Consider the following 24447-nt stretch of genomic DNA (forward strand, 5'->3'; position numbering starts at 1 on the left):
TTAATAAGACCCGGCCATTATTAGGTCATTTTGCCCTATCCAAGGAGGTTTAATACACAGGAGACGGCACGGTATATACTATGCCTGCCGGGTTGTAGCAATATTCAAATTGAAAAATATATGCAATATTTTCTAAATATATATTCAATCTTTTTCAAATATATTCAATCTTTTTCAAATATATATTCAATCTTTTTCAAATATGTTCAATCTTTTTCAAATATATATTCAATCTTTTTCAAATATATTCAATCTTTTTCAAATATATTCAATCTTTTTCAAATATATTCAATCTTTTTCAAATATATTCAATCTTTTTCAAATATATTCAATATTCCTGGGATAAAGCAATTTACGCGCGTAAATAGAAGGATAATAACTACAATTAATGGCAAACAAAAAAATTAAACACAAACAAAAACAATGGCGACCGAAATCATTGAAAAAGACATGGGTGCAGATCTATATAAAAATTTAATATTTTTTCTAGATGAAGTTGAATCTTTTATTGGAAAAACCACTTGTGGTGATTATTTGCCGTTATTATTACAGCATATTGATTTAATCGATCAACTTATTCCAGTATTGAACAGTTTTAATGAAGAGTTTATTGGTGATTTAAACAACAAAGAAAGAATAGAAAGTATATTATATATATTTTTGGAGATCCGGAAAATGCTTTCCCTTTATTATCATGAAAAATCTTCAAAATACTGCAGTATCAATATTAATGTGTTATATAGTAAAACCCCTGGAAGGCCAAAGTACGAAATTCCAAAAAATGTTCTAAAAGAATTTAAGTGTTTGGGTTTTTCTTGGAATGTTGCATCGAAGGTTTTAGGTGTTTCACGTTGGACAGTTCATCGCAGAGTAAATAAACTTAATTTAAACAAAACAGGTCGTTTTAGCAACATCAATGACCACGAAATAGACAGAATTATAGCTGAATACATATCTCGTCACGGTGTAGCAACAGGGGAACCATTATTATCTGGTTATTTTAGATCAAAAGGTTACCATATACAAAGAAGAAGAATCCGCTCTAGTTTAAACAGAGTGGATCATAGGAATACTGCATTGCGATGGGGAGCATTGGTTAGAAGGCGATCTTATTATGTACCATGGCCAAATTCTTTATGGCATATAGATGGACATCACTCTCTAATTCGTTGGAAATTCGTAATACATGGGTGCATTGATGGTAAATCAAGGAAAGTAATGTTTTTGGAAGCCAATACAAATAATTTAGCAAAAACGGTGTTAAATCTTTTTTTAAATGCGACAAGCGAGTTTTCAACGCCTTCAAGAATAAGAGTAGACTTTGGGGTAGAAAATGTTCTTATATGTGATGAAATGATTGCAAGAAGAGGTCATGGCAGAGGGAGTTTTTTAGCTGGATCTTCCACAAGAAATCAAAGAATAGAGAGGTTATGGAGAGATGTGTTTCGATGCGTCGTGTTACCTTTTTATTACACTTTTTATGCTATGGAACAGAGCGGCATTTTAGATATTGAAAATCCAATTCACATGTTCACACTGCATATAGTTTATTTAGAAAGAATAAATCTTTCCTTGAAAGAGTTTAAACTTATGTACAACGACCATCGTTTATCTACAGAAGAAAATTGGACTCCCAATCAAATATGGACTATGGGAATGATAAATATTGACAATCCTATGTCAAGAGATGAAACTGAAAATGATATTGTGAGGAGGGAAAATGATAAAATTGAAAAACATTATCTTTAAGTTTTACCCGACTCAAGCTAATAACATTGGAAGGAAGAAAAGAGTGAGTCAACCAAGAAAAGACGTACATACAGAGACTTATTCATCATGTCGTATAAATAAAACACGAGAAAACTAATGAAGCAAAAAAAAAATAAAAAATAACCATTAAGAAAAGACGTACATACAGAGACCTATTTACCTGTCAAGTAAACTAATGAACTATAAAAGCTCAAAAAAGAAAGAATCTGGCAGAGAGTGTGTTTTTTTGGGAAGACAGTTTTTAAAGAGAGCTTTTATTGGGAGAGTTAAGAGAAGAAGAATTAGAGTTTTTAAGTGAAGTCTTTGGAAGAAGAGAAAGAGTTTTTGAAGAAGAGATTTAAAAGAGAATTTTAAGAGAAAGAGTTTTAAGAGATTTAAAAGAGGAATTTATGAGAAAAAGAGTTTTGAAGATTTAATAAGAAATTTATGAAAAGAATTTATGGAAAATTTAACAAGAAACTTATGAGAAGAATTAAAGGAGAATTTAAAAGAGAACTTTATGAGGAAAGTTGGTAAGAAAATATTTGAGTAACTTTCAATATGCGTTATTATGAGAATTAATGTATTGTTATATGTACAAGTTAATATTAAGAGAACATATATATTGATGAGAAATATTTGAGAATATTTATTAAGAAAAATAAGTAAGAGAAGAAGAACCAGTAGTAAGTACTTTTGTTTGCATTTAGATTATTAATATTATTGTTGTTATTACTATATGCGTAAAATATTGTTATTGAAAAGTTTGATGCTTTACTGCGCACCTTAGCATATCCGCGCCACTAGATTTACGTCACACAAATATAAGAGTGCTTACCGTTACACATCAATAGAACATTTGTTGAGTTTTGTATTATAGAATATACTGAGGACGGCGAATGTAAGTTAAGCCTTTTCGATTAGACCTTGCCCATTCCTTACCAAACTATTCTCAAACCTAGCCCTTTCCTAACCAAATACTCCCCAGACCATCAACCTAGTTCCCAACCTCCATATACCTAATCAACACACACTAAACCCAAACCAAACCCTTCCCCCTTCCCTTTACTCTTTCCCCCAAACTTTAAAATAAATAAAAAAAGAAATAAGAAACAATAATTTTCAAAAATAATATAACGAAAAGCAACCGCCCTCACAATATAAATGATTTTAATATCTATGGAGTAGATGTTGACGGCCCTTTATCTCACGATTTAAACAATGTTGTTGTTAACTCAGTTTGTATTCCGAATAGAATTGATATTGAAGCATTCGTCAGAAATTCAATAGATATGTCTAAAGAATCCACTGAAATGGCAATCGACATTTACATAGAAGCCTTTGCACTTGTGGTGGAAAAATTTGAATCTTATTTATAATTTCAGATGAATTTAACTTCTTGTTCTATTTTATTTTGTATTAGCTGCTTGTTAATGTGTACAGAATAGTTTCTACTGAATAGAATCCTTTGTATCTATACTCTCGAGTCCAGAAAACAAGTGGGGTGGGAATAAACGGCACAGTGGAAATGGGGGGGGGGGGTTGTTTATTAAGGACTCGAGAGTACTATATTTTTTTACTTCCATGTAATTCGTTTTGAGCCTATATTCAAATCAAGCAATATATTCATTTGCTGCTAAATGGAAATTATCTATAATAGGGTTACTTTTTAAATTTTTGCATTCGTTCTAGACGGTCTCTTAATATTTTTAGAGGGTAAACCAGAGACTTGGAAAAAAAAAGATTAGCGTTTCTCTCAAATATTATATATTACTTGGTAAGACTTCATATATGAACATGTAAAAATATCATCAAACATATTGCAAAATCATATTGTTCCAAAAAAGTTATTAGTAAATGCCATGTCATAAACATCAAAAAGGTCGTTATTAGCTGGAAGCTTGCATAACAGCGAGCCACGCGGCAAAACTAAACAATTAGAGAAAGTATGTGCAGTTGGTATATACATATATGCTTCATGTGTCTTCTGATCCTATAAATGAACAAGAATAAAAATATTATTATAACTTGCAACACTTAAGAATGTCTAGTTTTATTATTTTTATTTAAAAAAACAATTTTTTATGAAAATAACCTTCAAATATTTTTTGAAAAATTACATCATAAATCCAAGCATGGAGTTTTTTTACACACATTTTTGCATATTTATTAAAAAAATTTCAAGATCTTGCAAATTATTCTTGTTTATGTTTTTAGCTTATTATAGAAATCACACTAATTAAAGTAAACTGGGGTGGTTTTGTCCCACTTTGCACCTAAATTATCCTAGGTACAATAGCTGGTGGCCAATTAAAAATTGGCCACAATTGGTCTACAATTAAATTGGATACAATTAAAAAAAAGCTCACTGTACCTATGGCCAATTTTTTTCAAACCCCTCTATATGGCGGAACTTTTTTATTTAAGTCAATATACTTATATCAATAGAAAGTAATTGGTATATACATTTGATCATATCAGTTTTACAATTTTTAGACAAGTGCGGAGCATTAAACTTTGACGTTGAAAATACGTGGCCCTAGGTACACGAACTTCCCCTACACTTTAAAAATTCCAGGGCTTTTCCAGGATTTTTGAGAAAAAAAAAGAAAAATCCCAGGACTTTCTAGGATACTAGTCCCGGACATTGCAGGACTGTGGGAACACTGTTATGGTAGAGAATATAAACATTTTAAAACAAAATATATATTGTGAAACAAAGTCATGCAGAAACATGCAGGGCCAAAGTTGCCCTTTTTTACGTTTTTTAATTTTGCAAGTTTTGTATTATGAAGAAATCTAAAAACCATAAACTATGAAGAACCATCCAAACCACTTCATAGTGACACTTAAAAACCATTATAGAAAAGTTAAAGCAACATTTTTACAATTAAATGCCCTTCCTGATGTTAACATGAATCAGGTTGTACTAGATTACATATTACCAGTAGCTGGATAACATGACTTGACAGACTATAAAAATAATATTTTAATAATATACATCTTTCAAATTATAATTTAGTTTCCGATAACAAACTAAATTTGAATGAAATAAATTATTCCGATATTTATTTTGAGTATGAGCAAAATCTTTCAGTTAAATACTACTATTTTATTAAATATAATAGATCTTTTACTTTTTCATCAGCTTCAATAGTAGGAATAAATTCAACAGACGGTTGCAATGCAAACCCAAGTAGAGGCTCTTCTGAAGCTCCAGTGACGAAAGAAAGAATATTTGCCAATGAAACACACTCTCTTCTACCACTGGCAACCTAAATAATATATTACATGTAACATCTAAAACATCACAGTGATCACTGTTTTACATTTAAAAAAAACTTACCTCTCTGACATATTTCACAAACATAGAATAAATCTCTTTTTCTTTAACTAAAGCTGTTGACCCTTCTGATGAAAATTTTGGCTTCAATAATTTTAAAAGCATTTTTGCTGTGAATTGTACTTTTGAAGGTCTTAATAATTCAAGTAATTGTGGAAACTCTTTGAAAAACCTTATCAAATTAAACTTGTTTAAACCTTTTTTTATATTAGATATACAAATATCTGCTGTATTTTCGGTGATCTTAATAATGATGCTGTCTGGTAAATATGTTGGTAGCTGCCCTCCTTGAAAGAGTGCAATACCAATTAACAAACCTACAAAGTAATATTCCTCAGCAAAGAGTTCTCTCAAACCACTATCAAATAATCTCTCTTTAATCATTCTATTGCATTCTCGTATCCACTCTCTCCTTGGACCACCATAATCCTTAGCTAGTTCTCCCATAAAAGTCAACTTCAAATGTAATTAAAAAATTTTCAACGGATTCTAATTCAGCAAATGTTGACATTAAAATATTTTGTCGATCGATACAAATAAAGTTTGTCTCAGAATCTTTATCCGTGTTTTCATCAATGTTTTCTATATCTTGAACTCTGCCCTTGATCATTGTTTTTTGAAGAAACCTTAAAATTTCTATTGGATCCTGAAGATTATTTTCTTTAATTTCCTTAATTTTTTGGTTTTCAAAATCAATTTCAATATATATATTTTTATCAACTGAACCTTTTGCTACAAATGAAGCTGATGTAAGTTCTTTTATTTCCTGTATATCAACTTCATTAACATCTTCTTGATCTGTTAGTTGTGAACTTTTTGATACAAATGAAGCTGATGGAATTTCAATAACTTCCGTTGGAATGATCATTTGATGATCATTGCATCGTTCTTTTAGCTGTAAATATAAAAGCCCTTGTCCAGCTAGTTTTTTTACAACCTCATATGAGTAATCAATATTTGAGCATTTATTTAATTTTGATATTTTTTTTTCGTGATACTTTAACAAAATCGAATTCATCTGAACCCAGCAAAGGAAATTTTTCATGCAACGACTCCTTTATTTTCTCTCTTATTATTTGTTCACTATCGAATTCATTGATAATCAAAATTCCATTTGCAATTACAGAATCCCATTTTAGGAATTGTTCTTCATCATTTTCTGTAGATGAAATTAGTGCAAATTCTAATGTTTTTGTCATTTTCTTTGATTTATTTTGATTGCCTATGTGGTTGCCTATATTGCTACTGTATGGTGCTGACGACCTTAATCTATCGTTTCTAATAAGGCGCCTAAAAATACCCGATGAACCACTTTCATTGAGCATTCCTCTAGCTCTTTGTAATGTGGAGGTATAGGTATAACTGCTTTTTATAACTACACGCTTTTTCTAATAATATTATTAAAGTATTTTTAAATGTTGACAATGTTTTGTTCAACCAAAAGCCGATTGGCCGCGTTCTCCCCAGGAATATTGAATATATTTGAAAAAGATTGAATATATTTGAAAAAGATTGAATATATTTGAAAAAGATTGAATATATTTGAAAAAGATTGAATATATTTGAAAAAGATTGAATATATTTGAAAAAGATTGAATATATATTTGAAAAAGATTGAACATATTTGAAAAAGATTGAATATATATTTGAAAAAGATTGAATATATTTGAAAAAGATTGAATATATATTTGAAAAAGATTGAACATATTTGAAAAAGATTGAATATATATTTGAAAAAGATTGAATATATTTGAAAAAGATTGAATATATATTTAGAAAATATTGCATATATTTTTCAATTTGAATATTGATACAATCCGGCAGGCATAATATACGTTATATGAAACGCGCTGAAGCCAGTTTTGAAAGTTAGCCGCCATCTTGGTTGACCCAAAACATTTTTATATTTTGCGCAGAACTATGGAGAAAACACAGATGAAACGAAATCAAAGCATTGCAACAAGTCAATAAATAATTCGCCAGTTACACTTTCGAGGTTATATTATGTTACAATGAATTGTTTGCTAACTGATTATCTGGTTCAGCTTATTCCAAAAAATATGGAATACTGAAACAGGCATTCAGATAGTCGTATGTCAACACAAAATTAGCAGACACCATGTTTTACACAGTATGAACGTTTCTTGTGGTAATAAAAACAAGCGTTTGTGAATTGATATACTGACTGCAAAATTGCATGGCACCTTACATTTGACAAGTATAATGAATAATTGCTGTTGTGTTCTACATTGATTCTGAACAACTTTTCACACAAAATGCAAATGTCATGATCATCTTTTGAGGAAAATATTAATAATCCACCTTTTGTTTTCAAGTTAATGCATATTGTTCTTGTTTGCTACTTGTATTTAGCGCTGAAATACATGTTTCACAGTGTAGCGAATTCCCAGAATTTCCCCTAAATACAGCAAATCCTGCAATACAAGCCACAATACTATGTGAAGATGTAGACAAACAACTAGCATCAGGAACTAAAAAATAATCATGATCAGTAACAGAGTTTTTTAGTAGTTCAATAATCCTATTTCTGCTAGTAGAGTTATTCAAAACACTAACAGAAGGAACATCAATGTTTTCAATGTTTTGGTATTTACTAGAAGTAGTCAAAATAGGTACAATTTGCAATGGCAAACAGTTTCCACGAAGAATATCTTGAATATCATTATGCACCAGCAATTTTTTATATGTTCCAATAAACTGTTTTGCTGAAGGGTATTTATTACAACCCAATAAACCTCTTATTTTTCCAAGAAAAAATTACTGTACCTATGAAAAGTAATGCCACCAGCACAATCTCTTGAAGTACACCCATAGCAGTGCTGGGCAAAATACTTTTTAAAAGTATTTGAAATAAAAATAAAATAGTCTACCTAAAAAGTATTTGAAATGAAAATAAAAATAAAATACAAGGAAAGTATTTCAAATAAAAATACATTATAAAACTATTTTAAATACAAAATACAAAATACTGGAATTGTAACGACTCGAATCGTACATCACAACTTTATTGACATAATTTAACCTTTAAATCAACATTTATTGGCCTTTAAAAGTAACAGTTTTTCGAATGTTGCATCACTAAGACAGTTCCTTCGTGGCGTCTGAATTTGTCCAGCGGTGCTAAATAACCGCTCAACAGGTGCGGATGAAGGTAAGGTCGTATTGTACCTCACAAATACGTGTTTTATAACTTCATATTTTGCCAAGGTTTTAAAATCCGTACCAGAGTCGCTTAAGTACGATAAACATTCGTTGTTGACTTTTGTTTGATCTGCAATGTTAATTTCACTAAACGAGAAAAAATCATCACTCATACCATTGCCACCAGCTGATTGAGTACCTGGAAGTGGGTCAGGGTCAGAAATAGTATTAGCTCTGTCCAACAACTGTTGTTGCTGAGACTTAGCTGCACGAACGAAGAGATCACGACAGAAATCTTTTTTATCACCCGGAACCCATCTCATTTTGAAGTAGGGATGCGATACTGCTGCAACTATCCTGCTGGCATTATGTTCAGAAAATGATAGATGAACCTCAAATCTTGTTTTCAAGCTTGTAAGCATAGATTCTGCAAATTTCTTAGCATGCTTCAGTGATTTCTGCTGCAGGTCCTGCAACTTCTGCTATACGGTGTGCAGCGTCGGAAATACATCGCCAAAGTACACATTGTCACCTTGTAACCTGTCAATGGCAACAGCAATAGGAGCCATTATCATTACATACTCTTCTAGACATTCTAACTCCTTCTTTTTGAACTTTGGCAACTTCAAAATGTCGCATATTTCTCTAAGCTTATCTTGCAACTGGAGAATGCATTTCAATGCATCATACCGGGAGTTCTATCGTGTAGGGACTGGTATCAGTATTGCCCTTGCGATGATTTTTTTCACAGCATCCGATGCTTTGGAACTTCTATGAAGCAAATTCCAAATGCTGGTACACTTGGCCAATTCAGCTCGATAAAGACGTTTGAAATTAGCATCAGAATCACATGCTTTATCTGCATCAGTAGTTGATGTGAGGCTGAGAGAGTGACTATTGCAAGCTTCATGGTGAAGCAGAACAACTTCAGTATCATCATCCGTGTCTTTGCTAACTGGTAAATTTAGGACTGCAGTCATGTCCGCTATTTCAACATCATTGTCGGAATTTTCTGCTTCATCATCATCACCAGTTCCTGTTTCCTGAATTTGTTCTTCAGCAGTTGCAGAGATCCCTGAACCAGATGCAGTACTGCTAGTATTTACAAAATATTCTCGGAAGGCTTTGTTGAAGTTAGAGGCATTATCTGTTACTGTTGCTGTAATTTTTTCCACGTGTAACCCATAATCATTATGAATTTTTGAGATCATTGCAGCCACTGAGTCGTAAGTATGACTTCCAACAAAACGTTGACAGGAAAGAGCAACAGATATGCGTGATACTGAGCATTCAGTACTAATACCAATATAGTGAGCTGTCGTTCCTAAGTAGCTCTTTTGGTTCACTGACCAAATGTCAGCTGTTGTACAAACAAATGGTACTTTACTGAAGACTGTTCTTTTATCATCACGCATTTTTTGCAAACGGGCGTTTAATCGCTTGCCTAATGTTTTGCGACAAGGTATACTGACATTGCGATTGAGTCCGTGGATCAAATTTTTGAACGCCGGGTTTTCCACAGTAATCAAGGGGCGCATTTCCTGCACAACGTAGTCAGCAATAAGCTTGTCAACTTCATCCTGTGAAATGGATGTTTGATTTCGAGGCATAATATGCATTTGTTTCAACTTCTTAGAAGCAGGACCAGATTCGACAGAAGGTCCACCTTCAACTCCAGATTCCATCTCAGCTACCGAGCGCTTACGCTGTTTTGCAACTGAAACTTTGTGCTGCTTGTATTCCTCGATTCGCTTTTTGCCATGAGCATTCTGCAACAACAACAACAACAGTCAATCAACCGAGATTATTACATTTATTTGTGTTATGTTATAGCATTAGCGTTTGTCTGTGTTGCTTTATGTGTTTATCGTTTTTACTGTTTAGTGCGCAATATAATATAGTGTTTTTGTAGTTATATACATACCTGAAGATGTTGAGTAAAATTAGAAGTTGCTTTCAGTGAACCACTGTAGGTTTTTTTGCCAACACATAACATACACTGTGCAATAATTTTAACATCCCCTGTAGTTTTACTTTTAGATATAATTTTGAAAAATTTTCCATCAAGTATGGCAGGGACGGCTTTTTCACTCTCAGCATTTTCATTTTCTACAATTTCAGTCGTTTCCCTCTCTTCCGCCATTTTGAATTTTTGGTAGATTGGTTCCCTCTAATATAGTAATTAAATAACAAATTACCATTACCAAGGGTGGTCCGAGGCAGCTCAATCCAGCCAAAGAACTTTTTGTAGTTGCGTCATTGTGTAATTCATTGTGCACAATGAATATGTAGTTCAATGACTATATATGGCTCTTTGTGCATAATTCATTGCGCACAATGAATTAAGAAATGATATTTAAATTGTAAAAGCGAATGAACATCAGGATGAAATACATAACATATATAGAATGTAGTCGTCTTAATATTACACTTATGGAAACCAAGTTTTTAATTAATTTGCTGTTGGTGGAAAATTTTGTATTTTGTGTTTTAAACAAAATAAAAAATAGTCTTGAAAAGTATTTGAAATAAAATTGAAAATACTAATGAATAAAAGCATTTCAAATAAAAATAAAACAAAAGTATTTTAAATAGTATTTTAAATACTTTCATTTAAAATACTTTTTAAAATACTCAACACTGACCCATAGGCAGAACAAGATACCAGTGCTTAGTTTGCAAGTACTTTTCAGCATACCAGTACCTGGTATGCTGAAAAGTACTTGCAAACCAGGAAATAGCTTACAAATTTGAAATTTAACACAAAATAGGATATAGCTTACAAATTTGAAATTTAACACAAGATTTTGTGTTAAATTCCAAATTTGTAAGCTATTTCCTTTTGAATAACTTAGGGTAGTAAAAGACATGCATTTAAAAACACTGTCAATTTTGGAAGGGGGATTTCAGAAAAATCACTTAATAGTTTTTTATTGAAATAAATATATTATATGTGAGTTTTTTTTTGCAATAAATATACTACATATGATTTTTTATTTATAACTTTGTCATTATTTTAGATCAGTAGTAAAAATTTGTCGTTTGTTTGATATCTTTATTGCTGTGTTTATAACCTCACCAATATCAAAATATGAATTTATCAACTTTCATTTTTATACTTTGCAGAAAACTTTGGAAAACTTTCTCTCTGTATCAACCATTTACATAACATTAAAATATAATGCCACCAGTACAATCTCTTGAAGTACACCCATAAGCAGAACAAGATGGCATGTCAATTTAAATCTGTTTATCAATATTTATCATTTTATTATTATTCAGTATAAATCATATAAAGCTAAATAAAAATCTTATATACATGTATATATATACTCGTTTCAACTCACAAACATACGGTTTTCTTTTCACAAGAATCTTTCGTGTATCTGAAATAGTCTCTGTTGGAAGCATGTTGAAATACAGCTATCTGAATGTTTTTTTCAGTATTCCGAATGTTATTGAAATGAACTGAAGAAGACTATCAGTTAGCAAATAATTCTTTACATGATAGTATAAGTTACCAAGCATAAACTGACCAATTATTCAATCTTTTGATTGCAATCATTGCAATATTTTGATTTGGTTTAACAAAGTTTTAAATAAAATCCTAAGTTCCGCGAAATTCTTTTGGGTCAACCAAGATGGCGGCCAAATTTCAAAACTGGCTTCAAAAAAGTCACGTTATGCCGTCTCCTGTGTATTAAACCTCCTTGGCTATATCCGACGTGCGAAATAAAAGTTAAAAATGCATGTTTTTGCCCGATTTAAAAATGGCTTCCACGGCTTCACTTTTCGGATCGAAGTTAGACATCTAGTATATATAATATATCATTGCCAATGATATATTAAAAATAACTAGATGTCTAACATCCGCGTATTTTTTGAAGCAAAAATCGGCCATTATGGGGGGCAAATTTAACAAATCAAAAGCTTCGTATTTGTTTTGTTTTGATAAATAGCGTAAAGATTTTGCCCTCCATAATGGCCGATTTTTGCTTCACTTTTTCTTATACCGATTTACGGCAGTTTATTACAGACATCTAGTTATTCTTAATATATCATTGATCATTGCTGAGATCTCACTTGTTTAGAGTGGGATCCCACCAACGTGAGACAGTTTTCTTTTTAATACGCATGCGTTTTTTTTTTAAAATAAAATTTAAAAATATCTGACCAAAGTGAAATGCTCGAATTTAATTATAAAGAAAATAATGAAACAAAGTTTGTGAAAGTTTAAGCAATCATTCTGACGAATTTGTAATACAAGAATTAAATTCTCAAGAAAATAAAAAAGCGAATGATGTCTTTGGAAGTTTAAGCAAACATTCTGACGAATATAAAACTAAAAAAGTATCTGGAAGTTTAAACAAGCAATTTAAATGGAGTGCAAAAATGGTAGAAGATTTAATAGAGTCTATACAGGCATATAAATCCTCTATGATGTTTAAAAATTTAGACTTTGACGCTGATAAACAAGCACAGTATTGTTATATCAGAAAAGATATGGCAAATAAATATGTCGATGAAAACTTTTTTGGTTCAGGATCAGACATTCCAAATTTACCTTTAAATTTTAAACAGCTATCTAGTCAAGACCAGGCCCTCCTTAAAACAGAGTTTTGTCGAAAAAAAAAAGTTAATTTCTAGAGGAAAAAAAAGAATCCAGGAAAAAACAAAAGAAATTAGACAAGCATTCTCTAAAGCTGTAGTGTCTGGGTCAAGGAGTGGCAGTGGGAAAATTGTCTTTGAACACTATGATAATCTTGTCTCGATATGGGGTGGTTCAGCTAATAGTAAGCCCTTACCATTTAATATTTCAAGTAGTGAAAAAATAACTTTAAATAATGATGAAAATGTAATCAGTTATCACGATATTTCAGACTGTAGCGATAATGAAAATGAATTAAAACAAAAAAAAAAAGAAAAACATCTGTCATTCCAAAACTTATTGACAATAAAAGAAAAATGCTTGAAAAAAATCTTTCAGCAGCACAGAGAGATAAACTTTTTTTAAATGAAATGAAAAGTGATGGAGAGCTTCGCAAAGATCTAACTAAAGCCATAAAAGAATCCAATGAATCTTTTTCTGATTGCATAAAAGACATTAGTAAATCAATTAGTGATCTAAGCAAGGGTTTGTGTTCCTCTATGGAATTACTTTCCAGGACACTGATCTCTCAACAACAAACGTCTGCTGTTCAAACTCTTACACCTCAGCATTTTATTTATCAAAACAATAGAGCTTTTCAACCTATTTGGATTCAGAAAAATGAAAGCCACGAAAAGTCAATTGACGATAGAAATACACAAGCTTAACAAGTTGTTATTTATGAACTTTATTAGACATGTAAGCATTTATGTTATTAAAAAGTCTTAAGTCATGGATATATTTTTTAGTGACTAAAAATCTTTAAAAAACTCTTTTAAAAATATTTATAAATAAAGTTGTAAAAAGCTTATAATTAAAATTCACTGTTTTATTACAATAATAATTTTTTTTTTAAGCATGTTCAACTTGTCCAACAAAAAATCATAATAAAACTGGACCAAAAATATTAAAACTTTTTATTTTATTAAAAGATGAGTATTGTTTTTTGTTATATTTGATTTTATTCTGTGTAAAGAGTTTGCTTTTGAACATAATTTTCATTAATGTACTCAGTTAATGCTTTTCGAATAACTTCACCTTCACCGTCAATACAAGAAAAAATTGGATCTGGTAAATTTCTAAAATTTCTTTCACTTTCATTTGTTACCTCAACTTGTATTTTTACTAACTCTTCATCAATACAAATATTGTGTCGTTCACAAAAGTTATGTAAAATAAAACATGCATAAATTAATGTTGGAATTTTTTCAAGTTTTAAATCCATTTTTTTGATCAAAATTTTCCAACGTGCTTTAAGGTGACCAAAAGCACATTCTATAGGGTTGCATGCAGTCCTCAACATACTGTTAAAAATGACTTCTTCATTTTTCTTGCATGTACTATATTCTTTCATACAATGTGGAAGTAGTGGATATGCAGGATCTCCAATTAGGTAGCATGGAAATTTTATTTTGCTCTTAGTAATAGTTTGAAAGGTTCCTGGAAGTCTTGAACATCTCAAATTAGTATTAATAGAAGAATTTGAAAAGACTTTAGCGTCATGCACACTACCAGGCCACATACATTCAACATCCAAAAAGCTGCCTTTGTAATCACAAACTGCTTGAATCTGTAATGAATAGTATTGTTTGTAACAAAAATAATCCTGAGAATGATTAGTTGGACAAACAATGGGAATGTGAGTTCCATCAATACAACCAAAGGCTTGAGTCATTCCAAATTTTGACTCAAACTCTGATATTTTTTCTCTCATTTGCTGTTTGTTTTTTGGTAAATAAACAAACCTTGGTCCTAAATACTTTACTATAGCATTACAAACTTCAAAAATGATTGCTGAAGTAGTACAAACTGCAATTCCAAAAGTGTTTGCTGTCATGTTCAATGTACCACTATCTTTTAAATAGTATAGCGTTATAGCAACTTTTTTATCTGGTGTGATTGCTCTTATATTTGGTGAGTAAGAATTTGGAGATATATAAGGTTCAAGAAGGGAGACAAGTTCAAAAAAAGAATTTTTATCTAATCGAAAGTTTTTTTTATAACATTCTTCAGGTTTAATGTTTAATATGAGATTTTGCCACCACAAATCGGTGGGTCCAAAATAGAACCAGCAGCTTCTTTTTTTCCTGTTTTTTTTTTAGTTAACTTTAATCTTCTTATTATACGACGCCTAGAATTCAATAAATCAAGAATTATCAACTGATTAAAATCCCTTTTCTTTTTAATAGCCATTGTAAATTGTAAAAGATGAATTTGAATGTTAATAGCTTGTATATTGATCATTTTTAAAGTTGTAAAGGTAAGAATTTGTTTATGTAACGGTAAGGAATCCATTTTTCAGCTTTTAATTTTTTTAACTGGGCACGTAAACAAATATTTCATCCCGTTTTAGCGGGCTAGAAAAAATCCATATAAACTTAATAACAATATAGAGATAAAACAATCGAGGTCGATGTGTTTCGAAGTCGAAGTCGAAGCTTCGACGTCGCAAAAAGTCGTGTGTGAACGTGTTTCGAAATCGTTAAAAGTTGTATAAAATTTATTTAAACGGTTTTCAAAATCGTATTACTTCGAATAAAATATATTTTCGCCGTTTTCAAAACCGTAAAAAGTTGTATAAAATTTAATTTGACGGTTTTCAAAATCGTATTAGTTCAAATAAAGTATATTTTTGCGGTTTTCAAAATCGTAAAAAGTTGTGTAAATTCGAAAATGGTGTGTTTTAAAACTGTTTAAAATTTCTAACGGCTTTCAAATTCACTTCCAAAAATTTAACTGTCTTTGAAATCGTTTGAGTAAACAAAACGAGTGCATACAAAAAGTAAACAAACGAACGTCGCGTGACTTCGTTCAGGTTTTAAGCTCAATGACTTCAAGTTCAAGTTTAATGACTTCAACTTCAAGCTCTATTAGCAAAAATTTTAAAGTGAAGTGAACAGATAAGCCATGTTTTAAGCTGAACTTGTATGTGGCTGTACTAGTACTGTTATGCTCTTCCCTTCTATTCTCCTAGACTCCTACTCTATCCCTTAGGTTTGGAAAAAATCACAATCGATGAGAAGCTAACTATGTTCAGGTTCAAAGACATCGGTATAAAGTAAAGTGAAGTGATAACTGGTTTGGTATATGCTAGCAATCTCTGCCCTTCTATTTCTTAATAATAAAAATTTGAAGTATACACTACAGTAACATTACAGAAATACAGAATATACAAAAGATATGCTAAAACCCTTTCATTTAATAATCATTCTAGATTTCAAAAATCCAATTTCTTAAACATGTGAAAAAATTATTTGCATATTATCGATTACCTAATCTAAAATAATTCTAGCATGCTTCGCTAATAAAGAATATTTAGTTGTCCGCTTCCAATCTTGCATTCTCATTTTTTTGTGCAAGTTCCTGGCCTTGGGAGCCTAAATGATGTCTGTCTCACCTTTCCAGTTCAACAATACTGGAGTTTACATTTTTTCATCATGATCATCATCATCATCATCATCATGATCATCATGATGATGATGATGATGATCATCATCATCATGATGATGATGATCATCATCATCATCATTATGATCATGATCATGATGATCATCATCATCATCATCATCATCATCATCATCATCTCATCATCATCATCATCATCACCACCATCATCATTTTGATTTCTGTCTGGAGCAGATCTTGCTGCCATTTGCTCTTCCATGGGGTGGTATTCCCAAATTGGTACAAAGGAGTTTAACAGATCGAAGTTCTTGTTGATGAAGACCAACTTCTCAGTGGTTTTTGGAGACAACCTGCATCTCTTTTCATGAACCACCTGTCCAGCTTCACTAAAGGCCCGCTCACTTGAGGCACTTGAGGCTGGCAGGCAATAATACTCCCGTGCAAGTCCTGCCAAGATGGGCATCTCTTTGCGATCCCAGCCAACATTGACAGACGGGTACCGTACGGGGCCCATACGGGACTGCAACTGGGTCCCGTATGGGAAGACCAACGGTATCCCGCCGGATCTTGGCCGCGGTTTCCATATGGGGCCCATATGGGTATGCCCGCTGGGTATCCCATATGGGTCCCAGTCAAATCCCGTACTTTAAAACCATAAGGGGCCCATTTGGGTTTGCAACTGGGACCCATATGGGAAACCCATCGGGAACCCGCCGGATCTTGGCCGCGGTTTTCCTTTGGAACCCATATGGGTATGCCCGCTGGGTTACCCGTATAGTTCCCACAAAGTTTGCCAATTGCAAATCTTGAAAATCTACGTTTACAATTTACAGATAAAATAAAACTGTATATGATTTGACTGTTTGTTTCAAACAAAATAACAATTAAAATTACAATGTCAAAATTGAGAGAATTTTTAACCATTCTTTAATCGCGTATCATCTGATTTCACGGTTGTTTCGCGAATTGGAAGCTTTTCCATCATTTTATTCTCGTTTCGAAGCTTTTTCTTGTTTCAATATAAGCTGTAAAAAATAAAATTTAACTGTTAGTCTGAAATTTTATAGGTAACACACCTGGTTTTATTCATTTAATATATTATAAAACTCTCTACTCAACACTCTTCAGATAAAAAATTGTTGTGATAGTAAATGTATAACATTCCTTTAGTTACTGATAAATAAATTATAATTTTATATTGATATTGTATATATTTTTAAATAAATAAACATATATATATTTATATATAAATATATATATATATATATATAAATATATATATATATATATATATATATATATATATATATATATATATATATATATATATATATATATATATACACATACACACACACTATATATATATACAATAACCACAACGACGGGGGGTGGGGGTGGGTGTTTTTTCTCACTAAGAACTTAAAAAGTATTTTAGATTTTTTTGGTACTTCGGTCCCCCACTAAAATGTCATGCCATGGCCCATATATATATTTATAAATTAGTAAAAACACTTATCTACAAACAACATCATTCGACTGAAACACTTTTACTTAAACTAGCCAATGATATATTTGAACTTTTTTAGTTAACCATACCCAAAAAGTTAAAATTGGTAATTCATGTTCATCTAACCAAAATGTAAAATATGGAGCAGCCCAAGGAAATGCATTTGATTTGTTGATTCTGCAAAAAGTCTAGATGTGATACTCGACAATCAATTATCTTTAAAAACACAAATAAATAAGATTGTTAAAAACTGTTACAATATAATGAGAAAAATACCCAAAATAAAACAATTCTTATCCCATAAAGATCTGTGCACCATTGTATGGTCATTATTATTTTCACAACTACATTATTGTAACTCCCTCTACTTTGGAATTGATAAGATACTACAGTCTGTTCAGAATTGTGTAGCAAGACTGCTCAGAATTGTGCAGCAAAATTTAACACTAGAATACAAACTCAAGTAAATAACAAAGAATATAACAACTTGCATTGGCTAAAAATTAGAGAAATAGTATATTTCAAGGTCGTTTTAATAATGCAGAAATCTATTAAACAGGAAACACTAACGTCTTTATGCAATTTAATTCAATACTCTATGTCAGAAAGAACACTAAAAATAAAAGAAACAAAATACAATAATCATTTCAGCAATCAAGCATTATCTCAGTATGGTCTTAAACTTTGGAATATACTTCTAAATACCATCAGTATAAAAAAAAACACAACTATTTTTAATGAAAAACTAAAATCATATTTAATGGTGAATGGAGAACTCTTCCACCAGAAAACTCTTGATTATTAAAATTTCTAGCTTTGTTTAATTTGTTGTACAGCTGAGCAAGTGTTTTGCCAACTTCTGGCAAAACACAGTAGCTGTGGGTAAACCCATGTATTTATTATTTATTTATTCATATATATAAAAGCCTGTCTAACTTATCTCAATCTACAAAATCTAGAAAAAAGAAGGCAGTTAGGGGATATGATACAATAATTTAAACATTCAAGGGGGTTAAAGAAGTAAACTGGTTTCATATCAATGCACACCACATTCCCTTTTAGCACAAGAACCTGCAAGTAATGTTAAAGGCTCTAAATTATATACATATATATATATATATATATATATATATATATATATATATATATATATATATATATATATATATATATATATATATATATATATATATATATATATATATATATATATATATATATATATATATATATATATATATATAAACGAAGAAACAACAACTATGTATGGTACTTAAAGTTTCATACCTAGCGGCAATCATCAGCCATGAAATACATGGGTATTTACGTTTAGTAAACTTTGTATAACTTCGCTTTCTTTAATCTAAAATTGTTTAAATTCAAATAATTTTTAAAAAGTTCGTTTAACTTTGAACCGCCCCCCCCCCTCCCCCATATGGCATCGTATCCTCAAATTAAAATTTTTATGACTTTGTTTGTTCGATTGCATTAAGATTAGTAGAAGTATATTTAACTAGTTTTAAAGAAATTTATTTTATTTTATACTTAATAGCTATTACCTTTGCTGCTGCCTTCCAGAATTCAGTCTCACCATCATCTTCAAGAAACTCGTCGGTGATCTCATCTGAGACATTGATTGTACCTTGCTGGTTTGACATCCAGTCTGCTGTTGTAGGATGACTGGTTTTCAACTTGTCAAAAATCTCATCCCTGACACCATAAGCGTGCAGTTGTTGGCCTTTCAAGAAGGGGTGCAACAGGCAGCCTACAGCATAAGGCATGATGTCACATCCTCCTCTTGGGAATCGTTTCTCAAGTTCTACAATGAGCTCAACCATGAAAGGACCTACTCCAGTGACACTGTTCTTTCTTATTTCTTTGACCCTCAGAGAAGCACACCTATCCACAAGATGAACAATGGCTGTCAGTGCTCTATCCATTGTAATTTTCTTATCACTCGACATTGACTCAGAGATGACTCGGCATGTGGTCAGGAGTGGCAGAATGGTTGCAACCAGCTCAAATTGTTCATCCGTAGGAATGGGTGTGGTCCATTCCTTTTTGTCAGCCCGGAGAGCACACAGCACACTTTGAAGATGGTTGATGTCTAGGAGCATCATCTGAACAGAGTTCCATCTGGTTGCACAAGGAGCAGTGATTTTTCTGTAGGGTACTGAAACAAAAACTAAAATAAAATTTCGCAAAAAACTTCGCATGAAATCGTAAACTCTTAGAAAACTTTGTTTGAAATTAAAAAATATTTGTAAAAATTTGACATTAAGTTGTAAAACTTCGTATTCTTTTTGTCAAATTGTTCTATTTTGATAATTTTTTCATTTTTAAAATACTGTAATAAAGCTCTTTCCAATGATATATAACAATCTAATATTTGATCAATTAAAAAATTTCATGTAACATACCTACTATGGTCTAAAAGACTTCTTTTGGCTGCAGGGAGTGAATGCTCAGTAATAAAAACTTACAATAAAGCGAATTTTCATTTAAAAACCATAGTCAATCTAATGAAATCTCCTCTTAATGAAGAAATGCACAAATATATATGTGGTACAAACTAGTTCTAACTAGCTCATATGTACACTAATAAGGAACTGTCACATACCTCACCATAAAGTCTTGAGATTTGCTTGTCATTAAAGGTTCATCCTCAGTATAAATTCTCTTTCAGTTCTGTCACTTTAAAGCTCACAAAGAAATAAAACATAATCAAAACAGAAAACAAAAGTTAACAGACAGCTATCAGTCCTCTTGTACTGTGTACAAATGTTCTTATGGTGTTTCGAGTTACACATTGAATTCTTTTTGAATTATTGCTCTGATTTCATTTCTTTGCAGTTTTCCAACAAAATTTGGGGATTAGTTGATTATTCAACTAGCATTTGAGTTATAGTCATTTTTTGTTATTTTGTTTAAAACTCCACCAGAATAAACAACTATTGGCTGATTTTCAGCCTTGCCAATGTTTTTGCTTTTAATGTTTTTTTCTAATACCTGATAGATGTCTGTGGCACATTTAATAATCAGCTAAGGAAAAGGTTTGTTACAAAAGTAACAATACTTGTAATAAAATTCTCCTTTTTTTTGTTTTTCAGCATTGATTAATTTGAAATATTCAGCTTGAAGAGCTACATTTTCAAAATTATTCACAAGAAGATCTCAATTGTAAACTAAATTAAAAAGAAAAGTTTAAAAGAACTGTGAATAGTTAATCAAGTCATTTTTAAAATCAAAATAGGGGAATGCAAAAGTAAAATTCCAACATTAAAATTTCAACCTTGCTTCGTTGTTGACACGACGTCGTTTGTTTGCTGGGTTAACACTAATGCAATTTTAATACCAGTAATGATTATTGAAAAGAATTCATGTTTTTATCTTACACAGCTTTAATTACAGACATTTTTTTGGTTTGTAATTAAAGCTAAAAATGCTGTAACGATGATAACGATAAATTAGTATTGAGAGAACTTGTATTTATTGATGTTTATATATTTACATGTATATGTATACACACACATACACATATTATGTTATGATATACACACACATATTATGCTATGATAAATATGCTATAGTAATAATAGAAATAATGATAATAGTACAATAAATATAGTAATAATAAATAATAACAAGTAAATGATAATACAAGTGATATTAGTTACAAGAAAATAAATTAATAACTTTGAAACCTATAATAATGGATTTTTTACACATTTATTTTGATATTTTTATTTATTCATTTTACTATTATATTTTCCTAATTTATTTTTTATAGATTAATTTTTTCTTTTGAATTAGATAAACAGATGTACAATAATTTAAATATTGAAAAATTATGTGAGTGTGACAAATAAAGTGTCATGGACCAGAGCAGTTTGCTTTGAATATGCAAAGGATAGCTCATAAGAGAAATTTAAGCAAAATCTTCCATCAAACTGGGTAAATTGACAAATTATTTTGGGCTAATAGGAATGTGGAGTCATCGCTGAAAAAAATATCTAATCCAACTGATGATTGGTATTAGTTCAAACTGAAATACATAAAGCTAACTGGTAATTAAGGATTTATTATTATTAAATGATGTACTCTTTTAACATAATGACTTTAACATCTCTCTATTTATTTACATTCACAATATTTATACAAAAATATTATTTTTTAAGGGTTCTTTCAGTTCTACTAAATTATTTTCATATTTGCAATGACTCAAATGTCCACTATACTCCTAAGGCGCTTTACCTATATCTCTATCTAAAATAAATTTGTTAAAGATTTGTATTAAAATTTTTTCTAGGTCTTTTTATACATTTAATGAGTGCTCATTAAAATTACTTAAGATTAAGAGGTCATCCTTTTTTTTGTTTCTTAAAATAAATCTTTCATATTGTAAACATAAATTATTTCCATCCTAGATGATGACAAAGAAGTATGTGAGGAGTATGGAGACAATATGACAGCTAGAGAATTGGATAACAATCAAATGACAATTAAGACTTGTACCAGCTCATCTGAAGAAAGACATGCAATTATTAAGTTAGCAGAAAAGTCTATTCCAATGCCAGTTGTATCTAAAATGAAAACAAGTAAAAGAATATATTATTGATACCACTATTCTTGCTGTTAATTAAGTTTTTTTATTTTTTTTATTTTTTTTTTCTCTTTTACAATAAATGAAATAACCAAAGTTGTTCTTTTTTAATAAAAAAAAAAAAAGAAAAGAAAAGAAAAGAAAGAAACGCCAATTAGTTATTTTCCTTCCTTCTTTCTTAGGAGCCTTTTGTGATATTCCATAAAAAGCAACGAGGATTAATTCAAGTCAAAAAATATTATCTGGTACCTTTTCCCTTCATGCTATTGTTTTACTTTTTATTTTAAATTAGGTTTATTTAAAATAATTATTTTTTGTAGATTTATTTAAAATAATTATTTTTTGTAGATTTTTATATTATCTCACTTCTTTTGTGACCTAGGTTGACATACTTGAAAATTTAACACATTAAGTAATTTATAAGTACTGTTTGTTTTCAACTTAGGATTTCAACATATAGTATTATGGAAGTTGGCCCAAATAACCTTGGAAATGAATGAAATTTCTAAAAGGTTAGCAATTAATGACACAAAGATAAAAGATGCTAAAAGAGAGATACTAATACAGTTTGATGATGTTAATGTTCTATATGAATTTGATTGAAAAATGGGAGCTGACAAAAAAGTTCTTAAAAAGTTTGTAAGTTATTTTTCATTAAAATGTACCATTGATTAACATCATTGGGTGGACGTTATCTATATATTGGGTATTGGGTGGATGTTCCCAAAATTATCCATTGATAATATAGATCTTCTATTGTGCAAGATCGCCACATTGTTCATAGAGGTATTATTTTGTATTCTATTTTTACATCAGGTGAGGGGTGAGGCAGCTATCTTCCATTGGTGGTAACAATCAAAAGATAAGTATTACAAACATGATAAACAGGTTAAAACATTTCTTTTATCAATAATACTTACTAGTTTTGTAAAGAAAAATAGTTCCACCGATTTTTTATTTTTAGAAAGATTTTAAAATGTTGAAATTCTCTTTTGACATGTTTAATCTTGTGTTGCCAACGTTATATACCAATTCTCTAATTTTAGGGCTGATGACAAACAGATGTCAAAGTTGGTTTGAAAGGAAAAGTAAGTGTGAAATTACCTATGGAAGGGTTGAATATTTATAAAGCTGCAATTGGTAGGATATTATTTAGATTTTAAATGTTAAAAATTAGGTAAGATGAAGATCTATATTATTTTATTAAAAACTTTTTTGTATACTACTTTTTATTGGCTGCCTGTTGAAAATAAATAAATTTAGTTGATTTCACAAAAATTAGATGTCAAACTTTTTATGCACAAGTTCATCAAAAAATAAATCTGTTTAAACGACTAAAAATTGAAAACTTCATGAATCTGTATAAAATAATGTTACTGGAAGATTTTCTTTCCTCCTCTCTCTGCATTTTAATTCACTTCACCAAATTTTAATAATTTTGCATTTATTTTCTAGAATCGATTAAGCGCTGTGACGCAAAAGCTACAGACAAAGAAACTCGGACGTTTATAGCCTTCCGCTTGAAATATGCTCCTTATCGTTTAAATGGAGGTAAACGGAAATCCTGCAACCACAAAGTAGAAGATGAAGAAGTTCTTGAAGAAGGTGATAAAGAAAATCAAGATGACGATGACTGTGAAGTAAAGGGTGACGTTGAGTCAAACGAAAACGAAGTGGTGAAAAAGAGAAAGAAATTACCCCCACTTGTAAATTCTTAAATACAAATACATTTTAGTAAATGTTTTAAAGTATTATCTTTCGAAAGTTCATAAAACGTAACGTTAGTTCAACGTTGATTTTTTTAACGTTGAATCAACGTTGATATTTCAACGTCGATATTTTGTTTCCAAATAACGCTTAAATCAACGTCCGTAAATCAACGTTGAATCAACGTAAAATCAACGTTGAAATGCTGGCTGGGTTGTTTTGTACATAAAAGCTTAAAGCCAAGTTTTATGTACAAAACAATAGAATACACTTTAGGCCAAATTTTAGCCTAACGAGATAGCGGCGCACAATGACTTAAA

At 30.7% G+C, this 24447-nt stretch overlaps 3 protein-coding genes, 1 long non-coding RNA gene and 1 pseudogene across 14 annotated transcripts; 3 read left to right on the forward strand and 2 right to left on the reverse strand.

The window, feature by feature from the left end:
- The first annotated feature begins 423 nt into the window (after positions 1 to 423).
- LOC149881859 (uncharacterized) lies at positions 424 to 3254 on the forward strand. Its single transcript, XM_090065855.1, has 2 exons — positions 424 to 1712; positions 2894 to 3254. The coding sequence occupies exons 1-2, from the start codon at positions 424 to 426 to the stop codon at positions 3126 to 3128; spliced, it is 1524 nt and encodes a 507-aa protein (XP_089921981.1). The 3' UTR covers positions 3129 to 3254.
- On the forward strand, positions 1953 to 24163 carry LOC149881860 (uncharacterized). Its single transcript, XR_016445018.1, has 8 exons — positions 1953 to 2282; positions 21631 to 21884; positions 22245 to 22415; positions 22603 to 22665; positions 22866 to 23059; positions 23237 to 23308; positions 23467 to 23508; positions 23876 to 24163. It is a non-coding gene; the product is annotated as an uncharacterized LOC149881860 (long non-coding RNA).
- Positions 3500 to 6494, reverse strand: LOC149881861 (uncharacterized). Its single transcript, XM_090066814.1, has 3 exons — positions 5096 to 6494; positions 4887 to 5024; positions 3500 to 3742 (listed from the first exon to the last, which is right to left on the reverse strand). Exons 1-3 carry the CDS (start codon positions 5537 to 5539, stop codon positions 3578 to 3580), a joined length of 747 nt encoding a protein of 248 aa, XP_089922940.1. The 5' UTR covers positions 5540 to 6494; the 3' UTR covers positions 3500 to 3577.
- Positions 12647 to 13740, forward strand: LOC149881862 (uncharacterized; annotated as a pseudogene).
- Positions 17157 to 21394, reverse strand: LOC149881863 (uncharacterized). 11 transcript variants are annotated; one of them, XR_016445017.1, is made up of 8 exons: positions 21110 to 21394; positions 20438 to 21002; positions 19377 to 19990; positions 19105 to 19180; positions 18388 to 18430; positions 18094 to 18263; positions 17907 to 17994; positions 17157 to 17332 (listed from the first exon to the last, which is right to left on the reverse strand). XR_016445017.1 is itself a non-coding variant. In XM_090066817.1 (4 exons), the coding sequence occupies exons 2-3, from the start codon at positions 20031 to 20033 to the stop codon at positions 19118 to 19120; spliced, it is 720 nt and encodes a 239-aa protein (XP_089922943.1). In that variant the 5' UTR covers positions 20034 to 21002; positions 21110 to 21264; the 3' UTR covers positions 18160 to 18263; positions 19105 to 19117. The 11 variants fall into 11 exon arrangements, 3 of the variants coding, with proteins under 3 accessions (XP_089922943.1, XP_089922941.1, XP_089922942.1); XR_016445016.1 differs by having other exon boundaries at positions 17907 to 18005; positions 21110 to 21264; XR_016445015.1 differs by having other exon boundaries at positions 17907 to 18005; positions 18388 to 18888; positions 21110 to 21264.
- Positions 24164 to 24447: the final 284 nt, after the last annotated feature.

This window comes from Hydra viridissima, unplaced genomic scaffold (genome assembly GCF_058129835.1).
Source record: "Hydra viridissima isolate aposymbiotic clone 2 unplaced genomic scaffold, HvirCarnegie_v1 scaffold_11, whole genome shotgun sequence".
NCBI lineage: Eukaryota > Metazoa > Cnidaria > Hydrozoa > Anthoathecata > Hydridae > Hydra > Hydra viridissima.

What these genes read in the sequence shown, in the direction of transcription:
- LOC149881861 (XM_090066814.1), bottom strand. Translation starts at nt 5,539, where the DNA reads ATGGGAGAACTAGCTAAGGATTATGGTGGTCCAAGGAGAGAGTGGATA. An exon ending in TTGTGAAATATGTCAGAGAG is followed by an intron (nt 5,025 to 5,095) that starts GTAAGTTTTTTT and finishes TATATTATTTAG; the next exon opens with GTTGCCAGTGGTAGAAGAGA. An exon ending in CTATTGAAGCTGATGAAAAA is followed by an intron (nt 3,743 to 4,886) that starts GTAAAAGATCTA and finishes GTTCATTTATAG; the next exon opens with GATCAGAAGACACATGAAGC.
- LOC149881863 (XM_090066817.1), bottom strand. Translation starts at nt 20,033, where the DNA reads ATGCGAAGTTTTTTGCGAAATTTTATTTTAGTTTTTGTTTCAGTACCC. An exon ending in TCTGGAAGGCAGCAGCAAAG is followed by an intron (nt 19,181 to 19,376) that starts GTAATAGCTATT and finishes AAACAATTTTAG; the next exon opens with ATTAAAGAAAGCGAAGTTAT.
- LOC149881859 (XM_090065855.1), top strand. Translation starts at nt 424, where the DNA reads ATGGCGACCGAAATCATTGAAAAAGACATGGGTGCAGATCTATATAAA. An exon ending in ACTGAAAATGATATTGTGAG is followed by an intron (nt 1,713 to 2,893) that starts GAGGGAAAATGA and finishes TATAACGAAAAG; the next exon opens with CAACCGCCCTCACAATATAA.